Genomic DNA, 9,573 nt, shown 5'->3' with positions numbered 1-9,573 from the left:
GCTGACCCCCTACGGAACGGGAACTGTGCCTATTCGGGACGAACAGGCTTAAGCGGGGGGCAATGTTACGAAAATAACTTTAGATTTAAGATTAATTTAGATGAATTCCGTTAATTTAAGAATTTGAATTGTAACGTAAATTTCTACTACGCAGTTTATTTGAATAACTTCACAACAACAACTACTGTATAGATTTTTCTACATCCTTCCATTTCCTCTTTCATTTTCTATTTTTGTTATTGTCGTACAATTCTTGTTAAACGTCATTCCTCTTTCTTTGTTATTCCCTCGCCTGTATATGTGTTGTTGTTATTCCTCTTTCTTTGTTATTCCCTCGCCTGTATATGTGTTGTTGTTATTGTTTACTCAATGTAAGTTTGTATGTGTGTTTGTTGCATTGGTAGATTGTTCGTGATCTAGGTGTTACCAGATCGTCTAGAAACTTCTGTAGCGACAAGCAAGGCTCATATAAATAGGGGAAATGGAAAGGCAGTGAGTCAGTTGTGAATCAGATCGCGAATTGAAACCGTCGAGTAAAGTAAAGTGCAAAGTAAAGTTGTGTGAATAAAATCATTGTAATAATCGTAATCCGAAAGAACCCGCGTTTTATTTGGTACGAATTGTATCGTGAAATAAAACAACGTCTACACGGGATTAAGTAAAATCCAAGAACGTAACAGTATTTTTGTCGATTCTTGAAATCTGTTTATCGTGAATATCTTGTAATCTTGTTTATTGAGAATATATATTGTTTATATTTTTGTTTAAATATACATTTTTGTTAAACTTTTGCTTTCACAATTAAGAAAATTATAAAAAGTCTGAAGAAAATGACAATTGTTTTTTTTTGTTTTTGTTTTATTTGTCGATTCATTAATTTTTGCATTACCAGTATCTCATGGTATAATAATAAGAGGTAACAGCAAGTGTTGTTGTACAAAAAACGATACAACAACCACATGGAAATTTGTTGTTGTAAGTTCTACTAGTGTCAACTCATTTGACAGAAAAATGTAAACAAACAAACAAATTATCATCAAGTTATTTTTATTTTGAAAATAAATAAATAAAAATTGAAAAACATGAATGAAAATCTATCAAATTTATATTTATATCGCTTCCACATCTTTCCTTTAATTGAGCCATTGCCATATATATGGGTAACACATATGACAATGCTGGGAATAGCGAGTTATTCCTACAAGAAATATTTGCTTCTTCAAACTTTCCCAGCAGGCAGATTGAGTAAATTGAATACGGAGCACATTAATAAAGAAATATTTCAAATTGTATGTGTTCCCAATTTTCCTGTTGGGTGATTTTTAAAAACATATTTTGTCAAATTCATATTGACACTAGTATTACGTTGGAATCAAATCAGCTGGGATTTGCTGTTACCTTTTATAATTGTACCATGCCAGTATCTATAGAATTAGACATTTTTTTCAATCAACAAATGAAGTCAATAGTCTATTTTGTGTGCCACTTTTTGATTTCGTAAATTCACATGATATGAAGTGCGGATGTAAATGCGCTATTTGCTATTAAAAACATACATGAACAGACCTAATATTTGTCACACCTCTTTAAAATCGTGCAATAATGCTATTGTGTAAATCCCTACCCAGCTGCTAAACTAAAGTTAAATATCGATTTAGCTATACCTAATTTACAAGGTTACGGTTAGTTGTTGTACGAATGAAAATGGAAAAGCGATAATCCAAAAACATGAACACCTAATTATTAACGACGGCAAACCAAAACAAGACAACATCGCTCGCAGTTTTAAGGAATTTGCAAAAAACAAAGCAAATGAGATGGTTTCACAAACACGAAAACGTATTCTAATTTTATTGGCCGTCGTGGTAATATTATTCCTACTGATACGCTATGTTTTCTTCGGTGAATCTTTAGAGGCAAGTATTGTTCCTGCTGCACCACAACTTATAATACCACAACAACAGCACGAAAGCCACGTAGGTTTTTTATGGTAATGGGAATTATGTTAATCGCCTAATTTTGCAAATGTTTTCAATCGCAGGACTCGCAAAACTATCGACGTGCTCCTGGCGCTCCAGTTATGGTTACGGTATTCTACGAAGCGTTGTGCCCAGACAGCAAACATTTTATAACCAAACAATTGGTGCCCGCCTTTAAAGAAGCGTCCGTATTAATGGATACGAGATTGGTGCCGTATGGCAAAGCCTCAACCATGACGAATCCCGATGGAACATATAGCTTTGACTGCCAACATGGTCAAGTGGAATGCGAGGCTAATACATATCATGCCTGTACAATTGAAGCAGTGCAAGATGCGCAGGCGCGTCTTGATATGGTTGCATGTATGATACGAGACAATCGTTTGCCAAAAGAAGCGCTGCATAGGGTAAGTCGAATTGAATAAAAACGGTGTTGCGATCGACCGGTGGAGTTATTTACAATTTGCACAGTGGGGAATAATTAATATTTGGAAAAAGTCATCCACAATTAAGAATCTTAAATGTAATTTAGCAAGAAGTGGGGAAATGTACATTTAGAATTTCGGAACAATTTTAGTTAAAGGCCAAGCCTAAGGATCTTGATTAAATAGTTATAGTTTTTTCTTGCCATCGGATATAAAGTGCTTTCCAGCGTACTGTGTGAACGACTGAAGTCAATTGTCAATGACATTATTGGACCATACCAATGCTGCTTCAGACCTGGCAAATCCACCATTGACCACATTTTCACTCTGCGCCAAATCCTGGAAAAAACCTATTCGTCGACTATAAAACAGCATTCGACAGCCCTATCCGTTCAGAGGTATTTAAAGCCATGTCTACGTTCGACATTCCTGCAAAATTAATTCGGCTATGCAGGAAACTTTAACAGGAACAAGATCAGCAGTTAAAGTCGGAAAGGACCTCTCGGAGCCATTTAATACCGAACGAGGATTCAGACAAGGTGACAGATTGTCGTGTGACCATTTTAACATCCTGCTGGAAAAGGTCATACTCGAGGCACAAGTGAACATAAATGGCACTCTGTACACCAAACAACACATGTTACTCCCCTACGCCGATGAAATCAACACAGAGCGGTAACAGCCAACTTTGAACAAATTTAGAAGGAGTCTGCCAAAGTGGGTCTGGCAGTAAACGGCGAGGAGGCCAAGCTGATGGTATCAACGTGCAAGACGTCCAGTAGACTTGAGAACTAAAACTTCGAGGTAGTCCAAGATTTTATATACCTTTGTACCGCCATAAACAAAACGAATGACATCAGTTTTGAAATTCGGAGAAGGATAGTGATGTTCAACTCAAAAGAAAGGCCACCTCCCGCCAAACCAAACTCACACTCTACAAGACGCTGATACTACTCGTGCTGCTATATGGATCTGAAGCATGGGTACTTGCGCAAACAGATGAGGCAGCTCTTGGAGTGTTTGAGAGAAAAATTTTCCGAAAGATCTATGGGCAGATTTGCGAAGATGGTAAATATCGCCGTCGAATGAATCATGAGTTGTGGCAGCTATTCTCGGACATCGACATTGTTAGACGTATTGACCTGCAGCGACTACGTTGTCTAGGTCATGTTGTGAGAATGGATGAATATGCCCTAGCCCAGAAGGCATATAAAAGCGAACCTGCTGATGGTTCATGCAGAAGGGGAAGGCCACGAATAAGATGGAAAGAGCAAGTGGAAGATAACATTGCCGAATATGGTCTTTCAAATTGGAAAAACTGCGCAAAAGACCGACGCGCTTGGAAATCTTTTTTAAGCTCGGCTTATGGAACGAAAGTTCTGTCACAAGTAGCCAGCTAAGTAAATAAGTTTTTTCTTACGGAAATTCATATTTTTAAAGATGGGGCTTAAAAAGTTCCGTTGGGAAAAAATATATTTTCCCTTGCTTTTTTAAAATTCTCTAAGACAATATGGGGTTATCAATTCAAAGCGACTGAACATCCACGCACCGTTTTCCGACATCCGAAATAGGTGTAATATATGTCCCGTCTGCATCACCCGATTTTATAACACTTTTCCCACCGAATTGTCTATAATTTGAAATATCATAAAACCCCCATGGCGGCACTATCAACCTTTGATTGTAAAATCATTGCAAAACGAAGTCAAATGCATGTGGTTCACGTCAAAACTTCAAATCGGACAAAAAATTCATTAGAAAATATGATGACAAAAAGTGGATCTAATCTGAACCTTTCAATATAACACTTCTAACAGGTAAAATGATAAATTAGACGGCATAAGTGAACACGCATAAAGGCAATATCCATCCATGTAGGGCATTTCAACTTAAGCATCAACTTGTAGTGGTCAAATCTATCGAAATAGTTTTCTAGGTCACGCGATAACAAAATATGACAAAAAACCAAAATTAGCACGAATCGAATAATGTATGCGTTATTTTCATTGATTATACAGTTAAAACCTACGTTAATAACGATTTAAAAATAGAACTTATCAGATTCTCAGAAAAGTGTGATAATTTGGTAATACCTATAAGAAAGAATATTAAATTAAATTTTTAGAAGAAAAAAAAAATAATTTTATTTTTAACTAATAATCTTATAATTCATTTTTTATTATTTTCAGTGTGCCAAGCAGCAAAATATCGATAATGTTGATCTCATACAAAAGTGTTTTGACAGTTCTCACGGCAGTGAATTATTAAAACTAAACGGCGATTTAACTCATGCATTACGACCATCAATAACATTTATACCCACTATTACTTTGGACGGATATCAGGGAAAACAAGCTTTAATATTAAAAAATCTTCTGGCGGAAATTTGCAAAATTGCTGGTGACAATGAAAAGGCGGATGAAATATGCAATCAACATATATAAACACCCATATTCACATCACGTCTTCAAATCGATATTATTACATTCTATTTTGTTAGCAGTTCAAAAACATGATAACGGCTAACAAAACTAGGCATTTATTTATTGATTTGTTTTTTTAAATCAAAAATACATGAACGAAACGCTTTTTTTATTCATCACACGACGTTCATTCTTTAACTAAACCACAATTCCAAAGATGGTATATTTTTAGAACAACTTACTTCTGGTCAAAACAAAGTCTAATTAAAGAAACATAAAAAAAACAAAAACACAATGTTATTTTATTGCATTAATACACAAATTATTATTTACAGACAATGCAAGAAAGATGTCATTTTTATTAGTGTCATTGTCATTCTTCATAATTGTAAAACCATTATTAGAACAATTGGTTAAAATAAGAATAAAATGTTTAAATTTCAATGCTTGTACTTGATTTTAAAATTCCATATTAAATAATAAGTTTGCGTGAACTTTTTCTGAAAATGTTTTATTAACAGAGTATTTTTTAGGATTAGGACATATTCCACATTCACATACAAAACAATTACAAAATGTATTAATGAAAACATCCAGGCAAATCTTGACGATCCTTGTAGGTTCAAAAAAAAAAATATTGAAAACATTTTTAATAGAAAACACGATAATAAAACAAATATTTTATATATGTATATTAGTTGCCATTGTAATTAACGACATTTAAACACAAATTATAATATACACAATTAAAAAAGAGTACATAAGTACAACGGTCACACATTTTTAATTTACTTTAATTCTATATTATTAGGTGTAATATGAACTTTGACTTCATATTCGTCATTACTAGCATTTGAACTATTAGCATCATCATCATCGCTAAGAAGTAACGAAAAGCGTTTCATAAGGCAACTTTTATCATCACAAAGACTCAAGGACATGTCGATTTTCAAATCCTCTTTTGACAGTTTATCTGCAGAAACATCAATGCGTTTAAGTTGTAAATTAAATTTGCCATCTGTTGTCAGTGAACCACGAGTATTTAATGATTTTAATGTTGAATTGGCACTGTTGAGACTCCATTTCTGTGGGGCTTCCTTGGTGAATTTAAGTTTGTCATCAAGTACAACCGATACTGACAACTTCAATTGTTTGCTTTTGCTCAAGGGCAAACGTTTAATTACTTCCAAACCCGAGCGTAACGGTCCATCCCGTTCATCTTCGGCAACACTTTGTGGAAATGTCAGTGAGAACCGTTTAGTCGTATTTGATTCGACATCTACACACAATAATTGGTGATTGTTGGTATCGGATATAAGTAAATATCTGCCGGTATTGTCAAAACACAAACCAGCCGGTTCATTAAAGTTTTGCAAGGTGACACCATCCGCCTGTAGATATTTGCAAGTCTCCACGGTATTATTTTCGATGTTGATAACCTTGATTTTATGATTATATGTGTCGGCCACATAGACTTTACCATTAATGTGATTATAACAAACACCCAAAGGATGTTGTAATTTAGCAGAAAATTGTTTACCATCTTCGTCGCCAAATGCAAATAGATTCTAAAAGTAGAAGAATACATATATATATATATATATATTATTTTTAGTATCTCAGTCAATTCGCCTTTACATATACACACTATATACATAACAGTTCCATATATACATATCACTATCTACCTACATGTAACAAATAATTTCTTACTAACCTGCGGATTACGATCTCCTCCAACGACAGCTAAAACTTTTCCATCCACCATTGAAGCTTTTCGAATACTCGAACTTTCACTATCGGCAATAAATAGGTAGTCTTGAGCCATAGCCAAACCCGAAGGTTGGGCAAAGGCTGCGTTTTGAGGATACGAATTGTTGCGATTCTCTTCCATGCCATTTCCAATTAGCGAAACACAGGTACGGGGTTCAAATTTACGGAATTTCCACCAAATCATAGCTTCTGGAAAATACCCCCATATCTGATGAGTACCCGCCATTGATATCAGTATTATGGTTTTTTCAGGTACATTTTGTTCATCTACATGGAAGGACATATCCATGTCTCGGGTACGGTATACTGCAACATCCCAGGGAGATGATATTTGTTGAAGAGGTCCCTCCTTTCCACCAGAACGATCATGACCCTGATGACCTGTACCAGCTAATGTTTCAACAATTTGTGTTATCAAATTCACTTGACGTATAGCATGGTTTTCGGTATCAGCGACAATGAGAGTATTATCATTGAGGAACGCCACACCCTGTGGAGAATTAAAACGCGCAGTCGAAATGTGGCCATCAACTAAACCAGAAGAGCCACAGCCAATTTTCATGAGGACTTCTCCTTGGAAATTAAAAACAATAACGCGATGATTTCCTGCATCTGCTACCGCAAACCTCCCATCATCACTACGTGCAATTTTGGCTGGGAACTTCAGTTTTGAAGCTGGAAGTAAGTCCATTGATGGTTTTAATGGCAATGAAAAGTCTTTAAGCTCCTGTTTTTGGGAAAAGAAACGTAAAGCTTGTTCGGTAAAACGTTCCAAAAAAAGGCCATGACCTTCTCCCATTAGCATAAGTAGTGGTGCTCCTGAAGGTGCTAAAACTATTAGAGTTGGCCAGCAACGTACTCCAATGCTACGCCACAGTGACATTGAGGGATCATTAACAATGGGATGCTCAATATTATAACGTTGTGCTGCTGCTAAAATATTCGCCGCATCTTTTTCATTCTCAAACTTGGGACTATGTACACCCACCACTACTAATCCACGTTCAATGGGGTACAACTTCTCCAGGTGATTGAGCTCGGGTAATATATGCATACAATTTATGCAACAGTAGGTGAAAAAATCTAAAATAACTATTTTACCACGTAAACCTTCCAAGGTTAAGTGGTGACTCACATTGAACCAGTCCAAATCTAGAAAAATTGAAGTCATGAATGCATTTGCCATTTTATAAAAGTCAACTCTCATTTCCTATTCACCTTTTCCGAATTCATATTTTTGTTTTCGAAGCGCATCCAGAGCGGAGTCTCCCTCCCAACGTCTCAGGAAATCTTGAAATATTTGCGATTGGGAAGTCACATCCTTGGTGGATTGATACCGCATTTGCAGCTCCTCAGTAATATAGCTCAGAAGATCACTAGGTTCCAAATCTTCGGATTCCATTTTGGCTATATTAAATAATTTCTTAAAGACTTCTTTGGACCTCTTGAAAAACCTCATAAATTTTCCGACTTTCACTGAGTGATTTGTTTTTAATAGAATTGTTCATTGGAACTATTTCGATAAAGGAACGAACGGAACTAGGTTCAGCTCATTAGTTCATATAGTTCCTTTTTCTCTTGTGCGATTCTGTAGTTAAAGGACTAAAGGGATAAGCAGAATGCTCGCGTTGAGCCATCCGTCGCGTTGGGATGCTCAATATTATAACGTTGTGCTGCTGCTAAAATATTCGCCGCATCTTTTTCATTCTCAAACTTGGGACTATGTACACCCACAACTACTAATCCACGTTCAATGGGGTACAACTTCTCCAGGTGATTGAGCTTCTGCTTATGGCTATATTATAGGATAATGTTCTTGCAGGATTTGAAAGAGACATAACGTTAAAGGGCTATGTAGAATGCTCGCGTTGAGCCATCCGTCGCGTTATGTATTATCGAAAATACAACAACCACAAGGATCGTTTCACAAACGCATATCGTTTCCTTGTGGTTGTTGTATTTTCGATAACATATAACGCGACGGATGGCTCAACGCGAGCATTCTACATAGCCCTTTAACGTTATGTCTCTTTCAAATCCTGCAAGAACATTATCCTATAATATAGCCATAAGCAGAATGGATCTGTTGCGCCATCCATTGTTTTATCGATAACACATAACGCGAGGGGTGACACTACGCTGTGATAGTGTGTGATTCTCAATAGAAACCATACCAATAGGAACGAACGTAGCAATAAGAAATGACTTCAAAACGGAACTAAAAATAGTCAAGAACCGATTTCTATATCCCTATTCTTCATTATGTTATTTCTTGTCATTCTTAGCTAATATTTTGATATTTTTCTTGCAGTTGTTGTCAGTAGTCACCAGAGTTTGTACGGGTACGGCCGGAGAAGATTCTAATCGGAAAGTCGAGCGGTTTTGGGATTGATTATATATATTTGCATTGCGAGATAAAAAGGTGAAGTTAGGAAAACCTACATTTTGTTCTGCCAAATTATAAGAACAAAATACAAGGGGAATAATCATCGCAGCAGCCGTGAGCTCGTGCAAACAATTTGAGGCGGATAGTGTCGTGTGTCTCAGTGTGTGAATTTTTGCTTCACGTTTCGTATTTTGTTGTAGAATAGATTTAAAGAATAAAGTGATAATTTAATTTGTTTTCTATAAAGTTTTTTCTTCAAGTAACACAATTTGTATTAATTTCCCTATACAATGAAAATGGAAAAAGTTAAACGTTTGCCTTGTTCTGAGAATTACCATAGACGGACTAGAAATTCTAATAAGAAATATGAATGGAATAATAAACCAACAAAAATAATGGTACAACAACATACTCGAGAAGTGAAGTCTATTGAAAAATCAATGGAACCTCCCCAATTTGGTGGTCTGCAGAATGTCGCCTCCTGCCCCACCATTTTAACCATCTCCCCAGCAACATCAACAGAAAACCCGGCCAATATTGTTACTTCAATGTTTTCGTCCAAGAACGTCGTTTTACGTCGTCTTTGT

The 9,573-nt window shown here is 35.9% G+C and overlaps 2 protein-coding genes across 2 annotated transcripts; one reads left to right on the top strand and one right to left on the bottom strand.

Annotated features, from left to right (window-relative positions):
* The first annotated feature begins 1,817 nt into the window (after positions 1-1,817).
* Positions 1,818-4,851, top strand: LOC133334845 (GILT-like protein 1). The gene is made up of 3 exons (XM_061543161.1): positions 1,818-1,976; positions 2,042-2,386; positions 4,594-4,851. The coding sequence occupies exons 1-3, from the start codon at positions 1,818-1,820 to the stop codon at positions 4,846-4,848; spliced, it is 759 nt and encodes a 252-aa protein (XP_061399145.1). The 3' UTR covers positions 4,849-4,851.
* Positions 4,852-5,615: 764 nt separating this feature from the next.
* LOC133334844 (NHL repeat-containing protein 2) lies at positions 5,616-7,965 on the bottom strand. Its single transcript, XM_061543160.1, has 3 exons — positions 7,819-7,965; positions 6,545-7,752; positions 5,616-6,395 (listed from the first exon to the last, which is right to left on the bottom strand). The coding sequence occupies exons 1-3, from the start codon at positions 7,940-7,942 to the stop codon at positions 5,616-5,618; spliced, it is 2,112 nt and encodes a 703-aa protein (XP_061399144.1). The 5' UTR covers positions 7,943-7,965.
* Positions 7,966-9,573: the final 1,608 nt, after the last annotated feature.

This window comes from Musca vetustissima, unplaced genomic scaffold (assembly GCF_032173495.1).
Source record: "Musca vetustissima isolate MV318-11 ecotype Yass unplaced genomic scaffold, APGP_CSIRO_Mvet_v1 utg31908, whole genome shotgun sequence".
Taxonomy (NCBI): Eukaryota; Metazoa; Arthropoda; class Insecta; order Diptera; family Muscidae; genus Musca; species Musca vetustissima.
This window is presented reverse-complemented; position numbering and strand designations above follow the sequence as displayed.

What these genes read in the sequence shown, in the direction of transcription:
- LOC133334845 (XM_061543161.1), top strand. Translation starts at nt 1,818, where the DNA reads ATGGTTTCACAAACACGAAAACGTATTCTAATTTTATTGGCCGTCGTG. An exon ending in AACAACAGCACGAAAGCCAC is followed by an intron (nt 1,977 to 2,041) that starts GTAGGTTTTTTA and finishes TTTCAATCGCAG; the next exon opens with GACTCGCAAAACTATCGACG. An exon ending in CAAAAGAAGCGCTGCATAGG is followed by an intron (nt 2,387 to 4,593) that starts GTAAGTCGAATT and finishes TATTATTTTCAG; the next exon opens with TGTGCCAAGCAGCAAAATAT.
- LOC133334844 (XM_061543160.1), bottom strand. Translation starts at nt 7,942, where the DNA reads ATGCGGTATCAATCCACCAAGGATGTGACTTCCCAATCGCAAATATTT. An exon ending in AAAATATGAATTCGGAAAAG is followed by an intron (nt 7,753 to 7,818) that starts GTGAATAGGAAA and finishes CAATTTTTCTAG; the next exon opens with ATTTGGACTGGTTCAATGTG. An exon ending in GAGGAGATCGTAATCCGCAG is followed by an intron (nt 6,396 to 6,544) that starts GTTAGTAAGAAA and finishes TTCTACTTTTAG; the next exon opens with AATCTATTTGCATTTGGCGA.